Consider the following 22971-nt stretch of genomic DNA (forward strand, 5'->3'; position numbering starts at 1 on the left):
GGGGTAATACTCAATAACTGGGATCCTGATCATCTCTCTGCCAGATGTTTTCTGTAAGTATAAAGGGGGAAAACATCCCAGCCCCAAGAGCTGACAATAGCACCAGACTGCAGTAAAGTATCTGGGGCTCGTCCCTTTACTGTCAATGAGCCCAGCTTTGTGATTCTTTATTCTGGATGTAGGTAATCATAGAAAATGAGGGGTGGAAGGGACCTGAAGGAGGTCACATCTAGTCCAACTCCCTGCTCCAACCCAGACGAGCCACAACATCATTCCAGCCAAGGCTTTGTCGAGCCAGGTCTTAAAAACATCCAAGGATGAAGATTAGCCAGCCTCTCTGGGTGACTTGTTCCAGTGCTTTACTACCCTCCTAGTGAGAGTTTTTCCTAATATCTAACCTAAACTTCCCTTGAATCAACTTGAAACCATTGGGTGTTTATACACGTGCTCCGGGAGCAGCGGGGCGAGGGCGCTTTAATTAGAGCCACTCTAAAGCACCCGGAGCATCGTGTATCAGCATCCCCACACCGAAACCCGGTGTCAGGGCCGCGCTTGGACTACAGCTTGTTGAACGAGCTTTAATTAAAGTGCCCCCTGCTGCCATTTTTCAGCGCAGGGACCCTGATAGACGTGATGCTGGAGAGGACTCAACGCAGAGGCTCAACGGTATGAAGGGGCTGCTGTGCGAGGAGTGACTAAAGAGGCCTATTAGAAAAACGACACTTCCAGGGGGACATGATAAGGGGTTTGCAACGCACCAAGCAGCAAAGAGAAAGGAAATGGGGAATTATTATGGCGTAGCGGGCGGGGACAGCCATGGCAGCGCTGAGGGCAGATCCACAAGCGCGCCCTACAACTCGACGCCCCATTGGCTGCGCAACCCGCTGAGCCCGCCCCCACCTGCCTGTCACTCAGGTCCTACCCACGAGGGCGGTGCGCCCACCCCTGCGCATGCGCAGCGCGATCTAGGCCTGGCTCTTTCCGTAGGCGCTGGCAGGTTTCAGGGCATTCGGTTCCGCCGGCGGGCAACGGAGGGGCGGGGCGGCGCATGCGCGGTGAGCGCGGCGGCTTGCCCGAACGCGGAAGTGCACGGCCGGCGGCGGGACAAGATGGCGGCCGCCGGGCTGCTGCCCGTGGTGGGGCTGCTCCTGCTGGTACTGCCGGGGGCGCTGGGGAAGCGGAGTCAAGTGAAGACCCTCACGGACAGCACCTGGCGGGACCTGCTGCAGGGCGAGTGGATGATCGAGTTGTGAGTGTGCGGCGATATCACCTCCTCGGGGCGCCCCTCTCCCATCAGAGCCCCTCCTCCATACCACCCACGTCAGAGCCCCCCTTGGTTCACCCCTCCCCACATCTGAGCCCCCCTTCCTGGGGTGCCCCCCCCGGGGCGCCCGTCCCACTCTCCCCTCGAGGCACTTCTCCTCAGTCCCCTTACAGTGCTTCTCCCCAGGTGCCCCACCCCCTCATCAAGGCACTCCTTCCCCAGGGTGGCCCTTCCCCCAACCAGGTCTCCCTGTTGGGGGGTTGGGGAGGGTCCTGCCTGGGCCTGGTTCCTTACCTCTGGCACTGCAGGCAGTGTTCTCCCCACCCCCACCCCCACCCCCCTTCTCCCAGGAGCAGCCATTGCTTTATTTCACGCCTGCTCTCTCTCTCTCTGCCCATTACCTCCTGGGGATCCTCCATTTCCTTTCTCTTTCCTAACGTTACACCCCCTGGTACCTGGGGCTCGCAACTTTTCTTTCTAGATCATGTGAGGAGTGGGTCTGGGAAGGGGTACGGTGGGGCCAGGACAGCGCTTTTGATCCCTGATTGGATCGTTCATTTGTCACACATTGGGGAAAGGTTACAGCTGGAGGGTAATCCTGCAGCAAGAAGCAGTGTTGAATCGTGGTGCAAATCCCTCCCTGGACTGTGGCACACGGGCTTTTCCCCCTCCTTGAAATGGGCACTGTTTTCCAGTTATGCACCGTGGTGTCCTGCCTGCCAGAGTTTGCAGCCGGAGTGGGAGAAGTTTGCAGAATGGGGGGAAGATCTGGAGGTTAACATTGCAAAGGTGGATGTGACGGAAGAGCCAGGTAATCCTGTAATGATGTGTTGTACGCAAAGAATACAATAAGCTAGAGCCTTCAGGTACTCATTTTCCTTGTTTCCTTTCCGGTGATGCTCTAAGCCAGTTTCTGAATAAATCTGTTATCAACAGGGATCCTGGTTTTCCCTGATTAAAAAAAGTAATCCAGAAGCCGCATTTTTCTGTGATCGATCAAAATGAAACCCCTCCCTCTCCTTCTCCCTTACTCTATCTACCTATCTATATAATAAGAGCCTGTGTCACCCACCTCTCTCTGCCCCACCCCCATGTCCAGCCAGAAACCCCTGTGCCTCAAGTAACCAGCATTTTTAGATTACCAGCACACCCCATTCCCCACTCGAGCCAGAAAACAGAGCTTTTACTGTATCTATAGATATAGATCTGTATCTGTATATTAATAGTATTTCATTTTAATCGCAGAAAAATGTGGGTTTGGGGTTACTTCTTTCAAACCAAAAATTGGGGATTTTTTTTTTTTAGTCAGAAAACCAGGATCCCTGGCTATCAATAAAAAAAGAAAAACGATAGACATTATTTAAATGTAATTTTTGTAAGGGTGCTGAGAATGTTACTATTTCTTAGCTCTGCTAGGATGAGGCATTTTCAAGAACGTTTTAGTTGAAGGTACACTGCTGTTAAATCTCTGTGTTGCTTTTAAAAATATCATCCTGTTTGTATTACAGTAGTCTCTGGATATCTCAACCAAGGTGGGGTCCTTTTGCACTTGTGCACAATTAATATGTTCACATGGTCTGCGATCACCCCAACTTATGGCACAGTAACAGAGCGAACCTGCTACAAAGAAGTTTCGCATATAATGCTGACCCCAGGCTCCACGCAGTCTGTCAGAAATGGGGTCAGAGATGTGTCACTGGTGGTGGGCTCTGTGTGCTAGCAGTTGTGATTATCAGTCCCAAAAATTGTGTATCCTGCTGTGCATACATCAGGAACTGCAGTAATTTGGATCAGAGATCATGCCTTTTAAATGAATGTCTGCCAGAGGCTTCCCTGTCCTGGGTTATGTCCATTAGATAGCGTTCAGTATGTCAAAGTGTATGTGCCAGTCTGCGTTTGATCCCAATAGCAGTTATGCTTGTGAACCACTGTTTTGCATTTTTCAGTCAAGATCCATGGTACAGTAATTCTGCTGCTTATCTCTTTGTGGATCAACATGGTCTAACCCTTTTAAAAAGTTACTTTTCTCTCTTCCAGGACTAAGTGGGCGGTTTATCATAACAGCACTGCCAACCATCTACCAGTATGTATCACGGTTTTATAACAACAGAGCAAAATGCATGGATTTTTCTTGGGGAAAAATGTTTCTACATCTTTAGTTTTATTGGTGTGGTCTGGTTGGTGTTCGGGATGGAAGACAATGTTCAACATCTTTGTAAGATTAATGCTACTTTTATTTTAAAGCTACAGGGAATTGGTATCCTCAAGCCTAGGGCTAGGCAACACCTGGCACGCATGTGGCCCACAAAAGCATTTTGACTGGCGCACATGCCTTGGGGAAGAGGCCGGGGCTGTGCTGTCCTAACAAGAATTGGGCCCTTCAGGAGCCCCACTGTCTGCCCCAGCACACCAACATACATGCCCAAAAATGTTGTCAACCCCTGCTCTTGTCCATCTTTCTGCATAGCCTGGGTCTTAGAATTAGGCTGTGCAAAGAGGGAAGTATTCAGTTTGGATTGGGCTGATTTGCAGGACAGTGATTTGATTTGGATCGCTGTCCTGAATCAATTCTGAAGCTGATTTGGTGCTGATTTGGAGAGATTCGGTGATTCGGATCCACCGGGGAGAGGCAGGCACAGCTGGGTGGCTGCAGGTTCTCCCGCGGCTTCTCTGGCTGTGCCTGCCTCTCCCTGGGTGGAGGGAGCTGCAGAAGAAGCCCCCATGGCTGCCCTGCCTGGCCCCATCCCGCACTCAGCACCAGCCTCCTGGCATTTGGGGCGGGGCGGGGGAAACAAACTCCGCACCCACCAGCTGTAGCGGGGGCTGTGGGACCTCCTGGCAGAGCCCCCCCTGTGCAGACCTGCTCTCCGATTGCCTACCCCGATAGCCCCCCTGCCTGGCCCCAGCAGTCCAGAAATCAAAAAAACCCCCAACAAAACCGTACTCACCAGCAGCAGCAGTGGCTGTGGGGGCTCTGGGGCCACATGGCAGAGCCTACCTGGCCCCAACATCCTGGCATCTTAAAGGCCCGCACTCGTCAGCTGCAGTAGTGGTGACTCAGACCTCTGGGCACTTGTGGCAGAGCCCCTCTGCAGCACGGGGAAGTGGGGGCAGTGGGGAATTGCCCTCTCCCCTTTACTTCGCTTGGCACCTATGCAGCTGGTGCCCTGGGGCTGAGTGCTGCTAGGTTCCAGTTGACTGCTGAAACTGCCCCACCTCCCAGAGAGCACACGGCACCCTGCTGAACCATGCTACGCAAGCACCATAGGGCAGCTGCTGTGCGGGTGCCAGGCAGGGCGGGGTGCGATTCCCCACTGTGCAGTGCACTGCAGGGGGGCTCTGCCATGAGCCCCCAATCGCTGCTGCAAGAGCCGGTGAGTGCGGGGCTCTTTTTTTAAGTGCTGAAGGCTGGGGCCAGGCAGGGCAGCCATGGGGGCTTCTCCTGCAGCTCCTCGGGCTGTGCTTGCCTCTGCCCTGGCAGGAGGAGCTGCAGGGGCTCTGTCCTGCTGCCACTTGCCCCCTTCCACCTGGAGTGAGATGGGCCTGCATCCTCCCCCCCCCCCTTTCCAGCTGGGCAAGCGGCAGCAGGGCGGAGCCCCCGCTTTCAGCCCTGCTGCATCTGAATCCTGCATGCCCCCCACCCCAAGTAACATGGCCCCCTGCCTCGGGTGGGCAGCTTGTCCCAACCCCATCCCCAATCCCTCCCTCTCCCATGCCCCTTCCCTCCCCTAACCCCAACAGACCTATTTCAGGATGAGCAGTATGTCTATGGCTAAATTGGCCGAAGCTTTTCCAAATTGATTTGGATGCTTCCGATTGATTCGGAGTGTTTACTTTGTCTCCCGGTTCGATTCAGAGATTCAGTCCCCGAATCGGGCCAAATCTCCTCCAAATTGAATCGGCTACCAAAGCTTCACACAGCTCTACTTAGAATATTATGCAGTGACTGTATTTTGCCTGTAGCCCTTAGTTGATCCATTGTTCAATGAGTGCTTCTGTTTCTCAAACTCACCTGTTACCTCATCTAAGTTCCACTTCTGCAAATACACTAAGAGGATGCTTTCTATAGAAGCACAGTATGAAGCTATTGTAGTACAAGATCTTTGTTGGTGGTGGTTTTCAGTTTTTCTAAGAACTTTGGTTTTAAAGCAACATAAAAGAATGATTATGGAATAGGGGAGGGAAAGTGCTGTTAAATGTTGCATGCTGTTGTGCTCCTTTGTAATCTTGACTCACCTCTTTTTTCCCTTGAGCAGCTGTAAAGATGGAGAGTTTAGGAGGTATCAGGGCCCGAGGACTAAAAATGACTTCATAAATTTCATCAGTGATAAAGAATGGAAATCTATTGAACCAGTTTCTTCCTGGTTTGGTCCTTCCTCATTGATGTAAGTATTGATCTCTAATTTGCTTTGAGACATCCTGGTCTAGAGCCTCTGGCTTTTTCATACACCACAGAAAACTTAAATTTTGCTTTGCAAAGTTCTCAGATTTCTAAAAGAAAAACATTATTGCTGAGAATTCAAAACATCTAAACTTGAAACTTGGCACTTAGATCAGTTGATGTTGGCCCACAGCAACAAACAAGATATGCTTATGCTATTGGTATTCCATTACTTGAAAAATGACTATGGTAAGAAAACACAGTAAAATTTTTGAATGTTTTGCCTTAGGAAAGAGGCATGCATAATGCTTCCATAAGTGCACATTTCATCTCATCGCTGATCAAGATGTCTTGTGTTTCCTTTAAAGCAGATTGGGACTGAATGCGAAAATTAACATAGTGTTAAGAATGCACAATAACAGTGAGGGGTCACAACACAAGACTTAACTTTAAGGTAGCAGTGATAACAGCCCTGTTAATGTACCAGATGTTTTCTCTAGTATAACTATACTAACATTGCTGTAAGGACTATAGCTTTTTCATATCCTGAATTTTATTATAACTGCAGTCTTGATGTCCTAGCAACACCTCTTTTGTTTTGCATTAGTTACTTAAGAACGACTCTAGCTGCTGCTTCAGCTACCTGAAGAAGAGCAGTCTCATGCAAATAAAAATCAGTTAAGGTGCTAGTTCAGCAGGTGCAGGCTTAAAGTGATGTGAGAATCTGTTATTGGCCTCATGCAAAAACTTCCTGAAGAAATTTGCTCGGGTACCAGAATTTTCTCCATCTTTTAAGAGGGAAGAATATTGCAGAGTAAAATACAGTGCAGAAGGATAGAAGAAAAATGATTGGGAGGGAAAAATCGACCTTTTGGGGTGATGGTAAAACCAACATGGTTATTTAGTTCTGGTCTGAATCGCACAGTCGTAGTTCTATACACATGTTTCTTTTCTGTAAATATGGCTGTCTTCACTTACTCTTCTGTTTTTTTAATTTCAGGATGAGCAGTATGTCTGCTTTGTTTCAGTTATCAATGTGGATCAGGGTATGTGCTCAAACTTGAATATTTTTGAATAACTGTATCAAGACAAATTTGGGGCTCTACTGTGCTTGAAATGATGCGTATTTCTTTTATTTTAGCATTGCCACAGTTACATAACAGAGGACATTGGCATACCGGTTTGGGGATCATATGCCATTTTTGCATTGGCAACTCTGTTTTCTGGTTTGGTACTAGGACTTGTAAGTAAATACTTTGAAAGTTACTACACAGCACCTATTTTTATATTGCCTTAAACCAAATGTTGTTTGGCCTTTCAGAATCAAATAAATGTGTGTTCTGTTTTCAGATCATGGTATTTTTAGCAGACTGTCTTTGTCCCTCCAAAAGGCACAGACCGCAACAATATCCTTATTCAAGTAAGTGCGACATTGTTTCTAAAACACTTAATTTCATTTTAAGTGAACTGTTCTATAAATCTCTGTGAGATATAAAATGGATACCTAACACGAAGTCAGGTTGCAGAACACAACACTGTTAGCAAAAATGTCAGAACTTTAGTCAGTGATTTTTTGCAACTTTTTAAAAATTCTGGTTGCCTGGTGTCTTAAGTTCTATGGTAGAGTAACGGCAAGGGTTAGAAGAGCCAGACTGTTACTGATTGGGTGGAAGTAGTTTTGCCAACACTTAAATGCTTGAGCATACTCTTAACAACCTTTCGGATATTTGAAGACTGTTTCATAGTTAGTAGGGTCGGAAGGGACCTGAGCAGATCATCGAGTCCGACCCCCTGCCATGGCAGAAAGGAATACTGGGGTCAAATGACCCCAGCAAGGGGATTGTCTAGCCAATAAAGTCCCTCTCAGCTTTCTCTTCTCCACACTAGATAATCCCCATGTTTCCTTTCTTTTATGAGTCCCATGGCACCCTGATCAAGGTTCACTGCTTTAAACTGCTCAGGAGTTCTATTAAAATACATCTTTGCTGAAGTGAGCAACTTCTGAGGTGCTGAGAGTACTTTTCTGTTTTTTCTTTAAGAAAAATTAACATCAGAATCATCCCGGTTTTTGAAAAAACTGGATGAGGAGCAAGAAGCAGATGAAGAAGACCTTTCAGATGATGAAGCAGAGAATAAAGAGTTGGTAGACAGAGACTGTTCAACAAATGCTGTAAGACAGCGCCCTGTAAATCCTGCCGCCACAACAGATAAATCTTAGTTTCATTTACTTACGGCATTTCTTTTGTCAGTTATAAAAAGCAAAAAGAGTTGAATGTACCAGAGCCTTCTGCTTGAAGAGAGCTGTGACTCTTATCACTAATTCAGAAACAGGTACCTTCTTAAAAATATCACTGGCATCAGGTATTTGAAACTAAAACTAGCTATCGCAGGTGGCTGAACTTACTACTGTGTCTGCAGAGTTGTGCCAAGGAATAGTTTTTTCTGGCTTTTTGAGTGGTTTCTTCTATGGGTCAGTTGTACAAAATGCAAAACCAGTATATTCATGGTATGGGGGAGCATGGCAAGAAACACATACTAACTAATTTTGCTTGCTAGAACCTCTGGAAGGACTTCTCAGTGTAGATTGGTCCTGTATCACACTGAAGAGAAGCTGGAGAAAAATCCTTATATTTTGGGACCTTTGCCAGGGTTTTTGCTTCATTTTAAGGGGGGGGGGTGTTCTTTTTGGTTTGGGGTTTTTTGTTTGTTTGTTTTTCATTATTCTAATTTGTTGTTCTGTTAGCTGTGATGGCAAATGCTGGTAAAAGCTTCTTTACTCCAAATAATACAGGCCTACGGTGAAAAGAAGTTGAGGCAACGTGGAACTCACTGTAGTCTTAGAAAAGGCTAATGGTTTACTAATGGCAGCCGTGCTTAAGCCTGATGCAGAAGTGTCTTGTTACATTAAAAGGGAAAAAGCTTTTGTAAGCCACTTCTGTTTGTCTGCTGTTCTGTTCTTATACATAGATTACTTTTTTTTTTTTTTTCTGAACCAGTCTTCCTCTGTGGCCCAGAAAAGGCATCTTGCATTCCAAAATTACAAATCTGATGACCTTAAGGGAAGGGGTTTGAAGCTGAAGGAGCAGAAGAGTGAAATCTCTAATTCTTAGGAAGCCCCTCTCTCTTTTTTTTTTTTCCCTGTGGTGCTGAGAATGAATGCCGAGGTTTGGAAGTGGGGGGAGTATGGTTCCTGACCATGTTATCTAGGATGCAGTTCCAAGTAACATTTCTCCTCTTGATCTTCTGAGGGGAAAGTGTATTTTCTGCTGTAAGTTTTAAAATGAACTGTTTTGCTTTTCAGTGTATCCTAGGTAACTGAACTGTATTAGTAGGCGTTTCCTCACGAAGAAAGCAAGATGCCCAACTTTCCTCATTCAGGCATAAATAGCACACTCTGCTTGCAAATGCAGTGTGGAGGAGCTGCTTCTAAGACAGTGATTCTTGGCAGAGTCAATACGTTTCCAGAGTGTGTTCAAAGCATTTCTTTGCCTGTTGTTCATTCTGTAGAAGTCACTCAGGCCAATCCTGACTTAACTACATAAGACCCTATAACTCTTTCAAATACAAGTAGTCCTTTTGGTCTCTTAGTTTCCTGGGCCTTGAGAACAGTGCTGAGCACTGAGAACAATGCTAGTGTATTTTGCTTCCTCCGTGTTAGAGTCCAGTCAATTCAATGCCCTTCCTAAGTCTGAAAAGGGAAAGCTTTTCTGAGTAGCTAAACAAGGATTACTTAACATTTTTATGGAATTGATTGGTCTTCTCTAAGGATGTAGGCACACTTCACTCCTTGCACTCAAGTTCTGTAAAGCATCTGATTACTTCATGTTACTGTAAAGGATACATTTCTTCAGAGACATTTCTTCTAACGTTTCTTGGAAACCTAACCTTTATTACAGATAGTAGACAACATAGAATTGGGTCTAAAGCTTGATTCATGAATAAGTTTATTTTGGATCTTGGTCCAGAGTTATCTGGTGGTATTGATGCGGCTTACCTACTTTGTGTTTAAAACCAACAGCTAAAGTTAAGAGATGGTGGCATTTGCTTGCTGCAGTAATTCTTGCTAGCCTACAAATTGAAATTCCTTAAATGCATTTTATAGTTAATACAAGATCCTTTCTAATACATTGAGATCTCTCACTAACAGCATTGCTTTTTAGCATGTTTATAGGAGACTCTTGGATGGCTGAACTGCTTGTCTAAATAAAGTGTAATTCTTCTGCTCTGAAAATGGCTTCAATTAACCTCATGCAATTTTTTCTCTCTCGGTGACTCAGGCTCAAACTGGCTTAGTTTGCAAAAAGCTTTCCTGAAATGTCAGTCCTGTCATGTCTGTAAAGTTTTTCCTCAACCAGATCTGAAGTGGATGTAGTTAAAATGTGCCTAGTTTGAGCTTAAAGAAATGCTGCCAACTTTCCAACAGCACTGCTTTAAGTGGTATGCCCTAAATTTAGATTCCTTCTCCTTTCCTCTTTATAAAGATCTGTATCCTCTGTGTATGTATAAGTATTATATTAACATGTGTGAACACTGAACTTGTTTGTTGCCAAGCACTCTGCGTAGTCAACTTTTTTTTTCAAAAACATCATCAAAAATTAGCAAATGACTAGTAGATACAAATTCCAGCATATGCATTACACTTGTGACAGTCACCTCAGTGGATTTATAAGGCTGACAGATAAATCTCTTGTTTCAGTGCAAACAATATTTTCATCTCAAGTCACTGAGAGACAGCTACTGTGGGATTCCTGACGTGTTTAATCCCACCAGCTTTTTCCTCCTCCCATTATAGAATGTCACTCTAAAACCAGAAATGGTCCAGCAATATATTACTAGTGTAGTGACTTTTATTAGACCAACAGAAAAATGTGTCAATGAGTTACTGTAGGGTGTTGCATGAAAACAGTCTGAGCATTAACACATTGCCATTGAATTTTAATGTATCTAGAGTTGATTAGGGTGCTAAGAGTTTTTTGTCTGAGACCTGTCTTAAACATTGTAAAAAAAAAAAAAAAAAAAAGTGTCTGGGTTTAACCTTGATTCAGCTAACATACTGTGAATGAAAAAGCAAGGAATACAAGATATTTTCTGCTGTCCAGCAAATAGTTCGAGGTGGTTCTCAGACAGTCAGCTAATAAAATGGGTCCTTCCTTTTTCTCTTCTTGCTAAGCTTCAGTGCTCTGGGTCTGGTATATCCCAGGAAAATAAATATCCAGCCTTTGTCTGAACAGCTTTCCGAGTAAGGTGCTGCTCTGTAAACCACTCCGGTTTGTCAGCATCCTTTCAATCAAGTGTTCCCACACTTTGTTTCAAGTTAAATCTTTTGATGTGTAAATGAACATATGCATCACACAACACACTTAAGGTGTTACAGGGGATTGCCTTAAATGCTGTAGAATTCAGTTCACAGTTTGTTACCAGTAGAATAAAGCAATAACTTCTTGACGCACCTGGAAGAAACAACACTGCATTGGCTAAGTGGTACACTTAATTTAACAATGAAACCTGTATTCTGAGAGGGCTTGAGAGAAGGCAGAGGTGTATAGAAAAATGCTGCATGTTCTTACCATAGAAAAATGCTGGTTCCAAACTTGACATGTCATGCACTGTTTGAGCAAGAACTTGTCTCTGTTTAGGTGTAGCTGTTGCTTACAAAGAAGCAGATCTGGGTAACTTATGCAACGTAAAACAGTCCCTGCATAACTTTTTTTTTTCCAAGCTATTTGTGTATTTAAAAAATGTTGAATTGGTAGTTTAGTAAAAGACATGCTAGAGGGTGAAGACTTTGTCCTTTTAAATGCCTGCCTCTCCTGTATGTATCCAGGATTTATAGGCAGATAATAAAAACTTGAGTTAGTCCAATTAACTCGTAGTGACTCTGGGTTGCTTGAATTCTGCCTTTGGGTTACAGAACTTTACCTGTGGCTATTGTAATTTATTCATTACTGTTTAGGTCACCCATAGGGTAACTGGATGTACTTGTATGACCATTTCCAAATCGTATTGTCATGCTTTTTATAAAATGGTACGGTCTAGCCTGTGAATACTTTTTAAGTTTACTTATTATGTCTATATCAGGCTTGTCCAATATATGGCCCGCAGGCCGCCATGCAGCCCTCCAAACTGTTTTCTGAGGCCCGAGGTGCTGCAATGGGAAACTAAAGTAAACACTGTACTGTCGTTTCGGGGGTGTGATGTGATACCGCTTCCTGTGAGGTCTTTGAATGTGGTTCACCAGCCCACTGGGTGATAAAGTTCATGATCCGGCCCCACATTCAAAAAGGTTGGACACCCCTGATCTATATGTTCCTGTACTCCAGAAATGTTTACCCAGGCTGGTCAGCCCAGGGCTGCAATGTAGCAAATGTGAGTATGTAATAAGCATCTGTCACGTATGTATATTTGTATTTATAATGCTTGAATATCAGTTTTCCAAAAGGCTGAGTCTCATCTTCATTGCATCTGGAATTTAAAGCAGGTATGCACAGTCAGCGTGATGGAATAACACTTGCTGTAACCTACTGTTCTAAAGTTGTGTACATCACTGATTCTTGGGGTAAACGTCGACTAAACTAAAGCTGGTAGTCGTTCTCAGTGAACTTTTGAAGGTCCCCTATTATTGTCAAATGGCAGAACAGGACTGTGCAACTATTCCAGTGAAAAATCTTTTGTGCTGTAACCGCTGATTTATCAAAGCAGTTGTCTGAGTCTGTCCGCTTCTCAAGAAAAGAAAAATCTAATAACTTTTTAATTAAAACTGCATTGAATTTCTTGTGTGAGGTTTTTTTTTGCCTGCTACTCCTCCCTAAGCTCAATGGGCTTGGGTGTCTTCTGCTACCATGATCTGGTTACTGAGTGTTGGTTGGGCGGTTCATGTAGCTAAATGGAGAAGCTCAGGGGTGCACTGATAAAAATTTTTGGGGGGCTGATACCGATGGCCAGTGGCTGATACTGAGCAATTATACAGCCTGGCAGCCGGGAGAGCAGCTTCCCTGGTAAGTGTGTTTGGGGGGGGTGATATCAAGGCCCCCGCGGCAAGGGAGGGAGTTAGGGGCAGGTGCTTCAAGGCAGGTTGTAGGATGGAGCTGCCAGTGGCTCATCCAGGGGAGAAGGTCCCAGCTGTGTGCACACCCTGGGGGGAGGCATGGGGGGCATATGCCTCCCAGATGTGTGCGTGGGGTGAAGGTGGGCTCCAGGTTTGGGGCCAAGGTCTGCACTGGCCTCTTCCTGGTTGTGGGGGCTGGGACAATGCTGCACTGGGGGCGTGCACACACAGCGGGAAGCACCTCCCTGGACGAGCTGCCTCTGTCTCCACTGTGCCCCACCCTGGCTGCACAGTGCCTGGGCCGGCCCCACTCCCTCCCTCCCTCACCGTGGGTGCTGTGGTGTGCTCCCCCTGCCCTTTTCTCTGTAGACTTACCGGCTGGATACTGCTCTCCAACCTGCAGGGATACACTCCTGGCTGCATGTATGCTGTGGCTGCTCATATGCATGCAGCATTTATCAGTGGTGTGATCAGCTACCCTGGCCAAAAAAGCTGATTGCCAATAACGTCAATTTTCCTTTTATTGGTGCCAATGTGATATGGCCTGATTATATTGGTGCACCTCTAGAAGCTACATCCCAATGGGTACAGATGATGATAGTGTAGGAATAATTGAATTGTATAGAAAAATACAGGCTTGGAGTCGAGCGCTGGAAGCTTGAGCCATCAGTCTCTGGCTTCAACTGCTTTTTATTTCATGTCCAAATATTCATCCAAATTGAAGCATCAGTTGTAAATTCCTTTAACCCTGCTGTCCCTAATACACGCCAAGCCTTTGCCGTAATAGAGCTGAGGGTGGGAGCAGCTTTACCTTCACCTAGGACCTTTTAGTCACTTGAGGCTTCCCTTGCAAAAAGCAAATGGAGCTGACTAATAAGAAACGTGGACAAAAAGGGATTGAGAATTGTTTTGACCAGCAACTTCTAGTCAAGCTTTGGTTTGTGGAAGTCCTCAAGTGATCATGCAGGCTCTCTAGTCATGCTGCTGTAGGGTTGTTTTTTCCTTTATCTTTTGCTGGCTAGTTTTTCACATATATCCTCTTGAAATAAGGGTATGCTACCCCTGCATTTCCTTTAGGGCTATGATAGGATTGATTTTTTTTTTTTTTTTTTTTTTAATTATTGTTATTATGATTGATTTATTTAAATTCTAGTGACAGCCTTCATGCAATTCCTGAGAGAGAGGAAATGGCTTATTTTCATAGTATGGCCAGGAAAATGCTCGCTTCTGGATCCCACCTATGGTAGTTGTGATTAGCAAAATCCTTAGTTTAATAGGATTATCACTTCAGTTATCTAAGTCTGTGGTCACACTAGCAATGCTTCTCATCACATTTTCAGCACTAAGAGAACCTGGCTGTCCTGTAACGTAAGGAGTTCTCTTGGTTTCTGCTTAACTTGATCATATGTTCTGAAAACAAACAATTTCACTGTTAGTTAAAATCTGGGTAACGTGCCCTAAAATTCAAACTTGCTTGGGACTCTTAAGTAGACTAGAATCATTTTGGCCCCCCCACCCCACCCCCCCAAAATAATACAATTGCTAAAAAGCCAAAAATAAACCCCTGGAGTTAAACCCAGGAGTTTGAAAGAGGAAACCTATTTGCCAATTTGAACACGTTTAGGTGGAAGCAGGAGAGAGGCAGGGGATTTCAAAGGGTATCAAGCAATACTACCCCGATTTTGTGCTTGATGCCTTTGGAAGCAGAATTCTTTTCTTTTTAAGACAGACTCTTCTTTTTTAAACATTTTACTATAAAAGGTTTTAATAACATGAGGAAGAACCTTTTCTTTTTTTCAGGCAAATCAAAAAGAAACCAACTATTTTTCCAACTATTTAGGTTGGTCTAATAAAAGAGACCAGATTCACCTGAAGAACCTCACCTGCCTAAAATATAACCCAGCATTTTCTTTTTTTTTACTAATAACATTTTCCCCAGATTTAAAAATTTAAAATCAAAGTTTGGATGCTAACATGTAACCCATTATTAGCTGTTTTCTGCTTACAAAGTGTAGACCAGGGGTTGAGCGTCCCTGGTCCGTAGGCCACATCCAAGCCCTGAAACAGCATCATCTGACCTGTGGGGCTCTTCACAGGTCCAAAAATTTGATAGTGGGGGAGTGGTAGCAGCACTAATCGATTAATGAATTGCCACTCCCCTACTGCAAAATTTCCAGACGTGGGGAGTCCTGTGGGCTGGAGACGAGCCCTCCACGATCAACTGGACATCTAGTGCAGCATGGGGCCCAATCCTGGCACGCGGGGCACAATCCCGGTGGACGAGGGCGGCACACAGGACACCAGGGCCCAATCTGGGCACGTAGGGCCTGGGCAGGGGTGATGCACAGCCCAATCTGGGCGAGCAAGCTGGCCCCGTGCTGCTCATCTGGCTCTCTGTGCTAAAAGGTGAGCATCACTGGTTTAGGCAAGCATCTGGACCAGGTCCTTGTTGCTGCTCTTGGGCTCCAGTAGGATTTCAATAGATTTTAAAATGGGTTTGAATTTAGTAGTAGAGGTGTGATTGAATATACCAGTAGGTGCTTTGCAGCACTCGGTGGCCTTTTATCTGCTCAGAAAGGCCACTGGTGGCTTAATTCAGAAACGCTGGTCTGACTTCATTTTTAGAATATGCACCTCCCAATTTGCACTGCATTAGACACTGCTTTAAGGGTCCCACCCTCTGTCTCCTTTTACTGTAGCCTTTACTTACTGAAGGAGCTCCTCTAAAGATGTCAGAATAAAACAAGCCCTCTTTTCTACCCATGTTTTGTTCAACTTGCCTGGCAGGGCCCCTGAAAACGGTTTCTTTTTCATCTTTTGGAATAAATCCAGCATTGTGGCAGAAGTTGCTTGTTAATACCTAAATCAAGGACATGCGTCTTTCCAGGCATTCAAGATGGCCAGAGGCCTAGCTAACTGTGGTTTACAGCCATCTGGGTTAGGGAGGAGAGGGAAATGTTATTCCCTGGCTTAGCAAAGCGCTTTGGCATGTTTTATTTTCAAGCCCAGCCCCTGGAGACCACATGTTCCTTCTTGTGTCCTCTTGGCCGAATGAATCTCGACAACTCCCACGAGGAAGGTGAGTGCCCTTGAAGCAGAGCAGCCTTCAGCCGGGTGCTCGGGGCAGTCCCTCGAGAGATGGGTGCTTCCGTCTCCCCAAAGGAAGGAATCAAATTTTGTCCTCAGGGTCCTGGGGTTCTCCCTGGGTCTTCTGCTAATGGATGGAGCTGCCCCACCTCCAAGTGTAGGGGGAGCCTTCCCTTCCTCTCCCTCTTGAGTAGCCCTTGCAACAAGATATTCCTTCCCTGGCTTTGCATCTTGTGCCCCCTGCAACTTGATCCACAGAGCAAGGATTGTGGCTTGGCCTCACCACCACGGCTGTAAGCGGATGGCTTCTGTACCTACCCATGGGCATGTCTAGCACAGGTCTCCGACACCTGCGCTTGCAGCACATCGAGCTGCAGCTCCTCAGCTCTTCCAGAACGGCCGTGAGGTTCTGGCTGCTCTTCTTGTGTGGCTGCACGTGTGTATGTATGTATGCGTGTGTGTGTGTATGTGTATATATATATACACACACACACACACACACACACCCTGTCTGGGGCTCAAAACCTCTTTGATCTCTGCCCGACAGGCTCAGCTGGCTGTCTAGCAGTGCAGAAGCAACAGCTTAGCAGGTAAATGCGTGGACTGTGGTGCCTGCTTCTCCTTTGGGATCATTTCCCACCTCCAGGCAGAGTTCCCTTGGGCCATGTCTAGTGACTCCTGCTTCCTTACAAGAAGATCTTTTGCATTTTGGTAACCCTTGTCAGGTCTTTGTGACCCAACCCCTGTGTACTCGGATCTGTAAGCACCTTGTTCTTGGGTGACTGCAAGCAAAGAGTGCACAGGTCCCAGGGTGCTTGATACCTTGCACAGCTCTTGTGATGCTCTCTAGACCAACATAGTCAAATCTAGTCCAAAACCAATAAACTTCCATCCTGTGTCCATGTAATTTCAGCCATGGGCAAATTTCAAATTTAGTTGCAGCTTTGCCTTGCGTGCATAGGCTGCCGCAGCTGTATGGGAAGGGGAGCGTGCTTTCACTCAATTAACGTCATCCCATCAGGCTTGGGCTGTTACAGCTGCTTCTAAGACCTGCTATTAACACTGATGCTGTAAATCACTTCCATCTGATGTCTCAGAGTAGCCAAGAGCCTGTTCACTGGCTGACCGCAGCATGTTTGTCTTGGGACTGTGTTTTTCTTGAATCTTCAAGAAACCTCACCATAATGCTGAGAATACACTGGGAGGAAAGGATGCCACAGGGAGCCGAGCAGACATGTGGTCACAGTCATGTGAGTTACTTGGTTGACAGCTCCTATCTGCCGGCTTTCCCACGAGTGTGATACTACTGCCTAGTGAGTGTGAATAGCATTAGAGGGAGTTGCTTCGTGAATGGTGAACTGTTGACTGGTGCGCGCGCTGCCTGCTTTACTCCCTTAAGTCCAAGAGGCAGAGGCCAAAGATTTCCATGTGGCTCTTTGTCTATTTAAACACTCTGGTTCTTTACTGACCTGCCATGCTGATCTGTAGATAAATGATTGTAAGGGATCTCCTTTTTCTCTTCCCAAGCCAGGTAACTGTGCCCCGCCCCCACCTTTTGGGCTAGAACTGCCATGTGGTTTTTATGCTGGACCATTTGTTTCATGGTGTACAATTACTTAATTAACGAACACAGGTGATAGGCATCATGTTTGTGTGAACCCAGGGGGATCATCTATGCCCGGCTGATTTATCTGTGGGAACAAATGATGCATGTGATGTGGCTGCTGGGGCCAGGGGAGGGGAGTTGGAAGAATAGGTGACAGATGCATTGTTTTTTTTGTTTTTTTGAGTAGCTCTAAGGGGCAGCCCAGGTGAAAGTGTTAATGCAACGTAAAAGCAGCTCCATTCAAACCTTTGGAAGACGTGTTGATCCAGGCAGACAAGAGTAAATCTCTCTTGTTCAGAGAATTACTCATACTGCTTCTGCTACGGTTGCATTTTATTGCCTTACATACCCACAAGTGACGTGGCTAAAGTCTTTAAAACAATGATTGTTGGTAACTTCTGATGTTTCATTTTTTTTTGGAGGCTCTGTGATAGGGCAGCCTTCCCCTTTAAGAGTCAGTGCATTTGAAGCCATTATCAGACCCATCTGGGAAGGGAGCAGGTTATTAAGAAAAGCTAGGAAGTGGTTCCCCAGAGTGGGGTTTTGGTGGCAGGTTTTCAGGTGTAAGGGCAGGCCCTGTGCATCACTGAGATACGAGGGAAGAAACCCCTGGGAGCCTGTCATGGGCAGAGGAATTGCACCGCTCTAGTATTTGCCCGTTCTAGGTTGGAGACCAGCGCCGTGTCCCAGAGAGACCTGGTGAGATACCAAGTCATCCCTGAGGCCAGAAACACTTGGAGGACTCAGTCAGACGCCTCCCAGGGACCTGGCAGCTATGAAACGCACAGGAGACCCAGTAATGCACCTAGAGCCACCAGTGATTTCTACAAATTGCTGTGCCAGCACGGTTTCAGGGCAATTCTCAGCCCCATTTATGCAATATTGCTGGGGGAAAAAAAGGGCAGAGGCTTGGATGGGTTATACTGGAAAGCCAGCAGGTGTTTTTGTCTATGGTATATAAATGAACGATTGCCTTCTGGATGGCACATGGTGGAATTTAGCTCAAGGGCACTTGTTTGCTTTGCTGCTTGCATGTTACAATGAGCTGGAGTGAGCTTGTCTCATATTGCTGTAATTTGCTGCAGAAGACAGCTAATTTCTATATCCAAAGCAAGCAAGAAACATCAGGGACAGAAGAACGTGGCAGCCAGAGCCCCTGACCAGGGGCTTATGAGCAGAGGGTGAAAGAACTGGGATTATTTAGTCTGGAGAAGAGAAGACCAAGAGGGGCTTGAATAGCAGCCTTCACCTCCCTGCAGGGGGGCTGCAAAGCGGACGGAGCTGGGCTGGTCTCAGTGGGGGCAGATGACAGGACAAGGAGCAATGGGCTCCAGCTGCAGCAAGGGCAGTTTAGGTTGAATATTAGGAAAATCTCTCTCACAAGGAGGGTAATAAAACACTGGAACAGGTTACCCAGAGGTGGTGGCATCTCCACCCTTGGAGGTTTTTAAGGCCCGGCTAGACAAAGCTGTGGCTGGGATGATCTAGTTGGGGCTGGTCCTGCTTGGAGCAGAGGGTTGGACTAGATGTGACCTCCTGAGGTCCCTTTCCACCCTCATTTTCTATGATTCATAATATTAGCAGGAGCCTGTTTGGTTCTGGGTTACATATGAAGGGCAGAAGGGAACCTGAGATCAATAGGGGCTGTAAAGACTTGGAAGAACTCACTGGCTGCAAGTCTGCTGTTCTGGAGGAGGACATGATGGTTAACTTGTACTTGATCATGAGCTTTTTGCAGGGCTGAGGGAAAAGAGTGGACCCAGATGGTATAAAATTTAGGTTCAATATTGGGAAGAACTTCCTGAATGCATGAGCTGTAAGTGTGAGGAGTAGCCGTCTAAAGGAAACGGTGGGCTGGTGTCCATCTGCTGGGGAGAGAGCCCTTCCAGAGCACCCCACCGGAGACAGCCACCCCTGGCAGAGCACAGCTCGGCATCCTAATGGGTCTTTTCCCCTCTACGGTTTGCTCCTCAAAGGGATTTGAAGCTTTCCAGTAAAGAGCCACAGCCAGGCTTTGAAAAGAGTCCTAAAGATGAGCGCAGACCTTAAGCTCTAATTCTTTCTGTATATTTATTGAAAGAAACTGGCCCGAGAAAATGACCCGGCCACCAGGCTTAGCCTTGTCTTTCATTCCTTTTTCCTCTGTTTGGGTTTCTTTCACCTGTAGCAAAGGAAACCGGATGCTTTGAAACAGTAGTGAAATCTTGACTGGAAGAAGCATTTCTGTTCATTAAGGGGGGGTGAGCTCCTTAGGGGTATAAATCAGCTTAGCATCATAGACGCTGATCAGACTTCGTGCCTCTTCGGCTCCTGTAATTCAGCTGTCGGTTCTCTCCAGATGAGCCATTGCAACTTGACTACCGTGCAATACCGCTGCGGCACAAATATCTGTAGTCCACGGTGTAGAGTAACGTAGCAACGATATGTCATACTCCCGCTGCTAGATAGAAGCAGCTTGGAAGCTCTATTCCCCAAATGTTTGAATTTTTTAAAATCCTGCCAGCTGGAAATGTAATTTGCAAAATAAAAAAAATCCAGGTTGGAAGAAAAAAGAGACAATCACTCTGCTCTGCAGACACCTCGCTGTACGTGAAAAGCTGGCAATGTCAACTCCTCTGAACGTGTGACTCCTGGAGTGGAATATGCCATGCAAAATGCCAGGTTAAACAGGACAGTGTATAGGGGGATCTCAGGACCTCTCTGTAACCTCAAACTGGGAATAATCCAGCCCTTGAAGTACGATGGGGAGAATTCACTTATCCCTCCCTTCCATTTCTAATTTATCTGACTCGTACACAGCTGAGAGCTGGCCTTTCTATGCTGGTTCAGCAAAGGACAGGTTCTGTTACTAGCCAATACACTGAGTGTTGAAATAAATGCTCATCTCTTCATTGGTAGTGGTGATGTAAGTGTGACAGTCCAGGAATGACGTGAGAGGCAAGGATTTTTGCAGGTGATTTATCTTTTTACTGGACCAGCTGCATGGCTGGGATACTTTTAATGATGTGCATTCACAAGCTTGTTATCTAAGCGTGTCCCAACCATGCAGCTGGTCCTGTAAAAGATAACTGCCCACACAAATCCTTGTCCCTGATCTATTTGTGTCCTGCATCATCCCTGCTACACATAGCCGATAAGGAAGTGAGATTCAGACCATCTACCCCTTCCTAATTTATTTATTGAAGATGCAGCAGTCACTCTTGCAACGAAAGGCAAAACTAGCCATCTACGCTTTGGGGTTGTAACTCGTGGGAGATGAGCCACAGTGATGCATTGAACATATTATTGCTGTTTTTGTCTGCGCTCGTGCGGTTCATCTGGGTGTAGATGCTGCGTCTCTGCCCGGCAGGAGGCGCTGGCGTGTTGTCAGTCCGACCACAGACCCTGCCTTCGGGATACAGCTTCAAGCCTTGTGCTGTTTCTTCCCCAATTGCTGCTGCTTTGCTGTTCTGGCTGTAGACTTGCAGATCTGTAATCCTATTGTCAGGACTGTGTTCCCAGAAGCATTAACCTTGCCCAGGTGAAATATGCATCTCCTAGCAGATTGTCTCGCTCGCTGCGGAGACCATCCTTTCCATGTTCCGACTACGCTTGATCAATACGGAAGTGCAACTCTATTAATTGAGTCAATCCCGCGCGGTTTGCTTTCTGCCTGATTTGCAGGAGTAGTTTGTGGGCAGCCTTGTCCAAAACAGGCCTCCTGTGGTTAAAAGTAATGAGAGTGTGTGTTGTAGAGAGACTTGATTTGGACAAAGGCGGCCTGTGATTGTAGAGGGCTTTTGCTGAATTTGGTGTTAAACGCTGTCTTCCTCGCAGCTCCGTTTTCTCCGACAGATTAAGCAGCAGCAGCAAAGAAAATACTTCATTTCACTGAATGGCCTTCCCCTCCTTCCAAGATCTGTGACTTCTATTCTTAGAGATTTAGGCTGCTGTAGTATCTGGGCCCCCTTTGCATAAAGGTCAACGGGGATAGCCAAATCCCTCATGCAGCTCCAAGCACTTCTTCTTTCTGGGGCAGTAATTCTGCCTGGGGTGGGGTGGGTGTTTTCTCTCTTTCTTTTCTTTGCATCAAGGCTGTGGGCATGCGACACATTCACGATGTAGTGAACTGATTTTACTCTGCTGTGAAAGTGGAGTGGGCACGCAGCCCTCCTGCATAGTAAATGCTTCGGTGCAGGACTCTCCCCAAGCTCCAGCTACCGTTCTTGCATGGAGCTCATAGACTTGGACTAAGGGGGTGCAAGGGAAGTCATAACTGCTCCTGAATCAAGCTGTAGGGCAGTGATTCTCAATCTGAGATCCTTTCAAGGCTGTCATGGGATGCCACAGAGCATTAGCATTGTTAGGGGTGCAGACACCTACACGCGATTCCCAAGATAAACCCAGAGATTTCAAATAGGAATCCAGAATGACAGAAATGTTTTGACCCGCTGTAGGCTTTTGAGCTCTGCGACAGAAGAGTCACTCTGTGGTTTTCTTGTAGTCGAGAAACGAGTGAGAGCAAAGAGCTAGCTTGAGTCCAAGTGGGGCCTTGAATCTAAAAAGTGGAGAACCAGTGCTCTAGAGCAGGGGTGGGCAAAATGCAGCCCGGGGGCTGGATGCAGCCTGACAGGCCATTTCTATCTGGCCTGTGGGACCCCTACAAAATTTATAAAATTAGTATTTATCTGCCCCTGGCTGCCTGTCATGCAGCCCTCGATGACTTGCCAAAACTCAGTGAGCGGCCCTCTGCCCTAAAGAATTGCCTGCCCCTGCTCTAGAGCGTAATTCAAAGTGCAGCCAAGGGACTGGAGATGCATCTGTCGATATTAGCACAGATTTGGGTGTGTAGCATGACTTATTCTTTCATTGTCCCCACTGAGATGCGTGTTCTGGTGGTCAGTGGCTTGCTGCACTTGCTCTGTGAACTCCTTAACAAGTCCTCTTGTTTTCTGCCCTTGCAGCTGTGACCCCTGACCCAAACCCCTGGACTTAGTGACTGGGGGCCTGTCTACACATGCAGTTAGCACAGAGCAACAAACTTTGGCACAGTTTGCACTGGAGTTTGTTGCTCCCAGGCACAGTGTTTACACATGTGCCCAGGACCACAGCATATTGAGCTGGGGTAGAGCAGTCCTGAGTGGCAGGGGACCCTGGGGGTCAGCCTGCCAGCCTGGGGCTGCTCCGACCTGGCTCAGCGTGCTGTGGAGGGGCCGGCTGGGGCATGAGGGTGCTTCTGTGTGGCACGTGCTAGCAGGCAGCCCCTGCACTGAAGCACGCTCATGCCCCAGCCAGCCCCATCAGTGTCTACATGTGCATTTTGCTGCACGTAACTACTCTGCTGTAGAATAGTACTTACGGCAGGCAGTACTATCCTGCAGTGGAGTTAATTTAGTTTACTGTGGCCTAATAGCACCGCTTGTGTAGATGGTGATGTTTTTACTGCACAGCTTCACAGTAAAGCAACTCATGTACCATGATAGACCCTGCTTTGAACTGAAAAGTTCTGGAAAGTCTTTATCCCAGGGCAGGTTTCTCCTCCTGGTGATGCTTCTGATGAGTGTAATCCCAGCCTTGCAGCACTTGTGGACTTTTTCTTGGGCTGGGGA

General features: G+C 46.4%; 1 protein-coding gene across 1 annotated transcript; it reads left to right on the forward strand.

Annotated features, from left to right (window-relative positions):
• The first annotated feature begins 998 nt into the window (after positions 1-998).
• TMX1 (thioredoxin related transmembrane protein 1) lies at positions 999-12416 on the forward strand. Its single transcript, XM_090034362.1, has 8 exons — positions 999-1249; positions 1960-2075; positions 3302-3347; positions 5521-5649; positions 6646-6691; positions 6787-6888; positions 6996-7065; positions 7685-12416. Exons 1-8 carry the CDS (start codon positions 1110-1112, stop codon positions 7861-7863), a joined length of 828 nt encoding a protein of 275 aa, XP_089890488.1. The 5' UTR covers positions 999-1109; the 3' UTR covers positions 7864-12416.
• Positions 12417-22971: the final 10555 nt, after the last annotated feature.

This window comes from Crocodylus siamensis, chromosome 2, assembly GCF_052110815.1.
Source record: "Crocodylus siamensis isolate JL-2025a chromosome 2, ASM5211081v1, whole genome shotgun sequence".
Lineage (NCBI taxonomy): Eukaryota > Metazoa > Chordata > Crocodylia > Crocodylidae > Crocodylus > Crocodylus siamensis.

Bases quoted from the DNA above. Each gene is read 5' to 3' on its own strand.
- TMX1 (XM_090034362.1), top strand. From the start codon at position 1,110: ATGGCGGCCGCCGGGCTGCTGCCCGTGGTGGGGCTGCTCCTGCTGGTA. The intron at 1,250-1,959 runs GTGAGTGTGCGG...ACTGTTTTCCAG, and splicing joins GGCGAGTGGATGATCGAGTT to TTATGCACCGTGGTGTCCTG. The intron at 5,650-6,645 runs GTAAGTATTGAT...TTTTAATTTCAG, and splicing joins TTTGGTCCTTCCTCATTGAT to GATGAGCAGTATGTCTGCTT.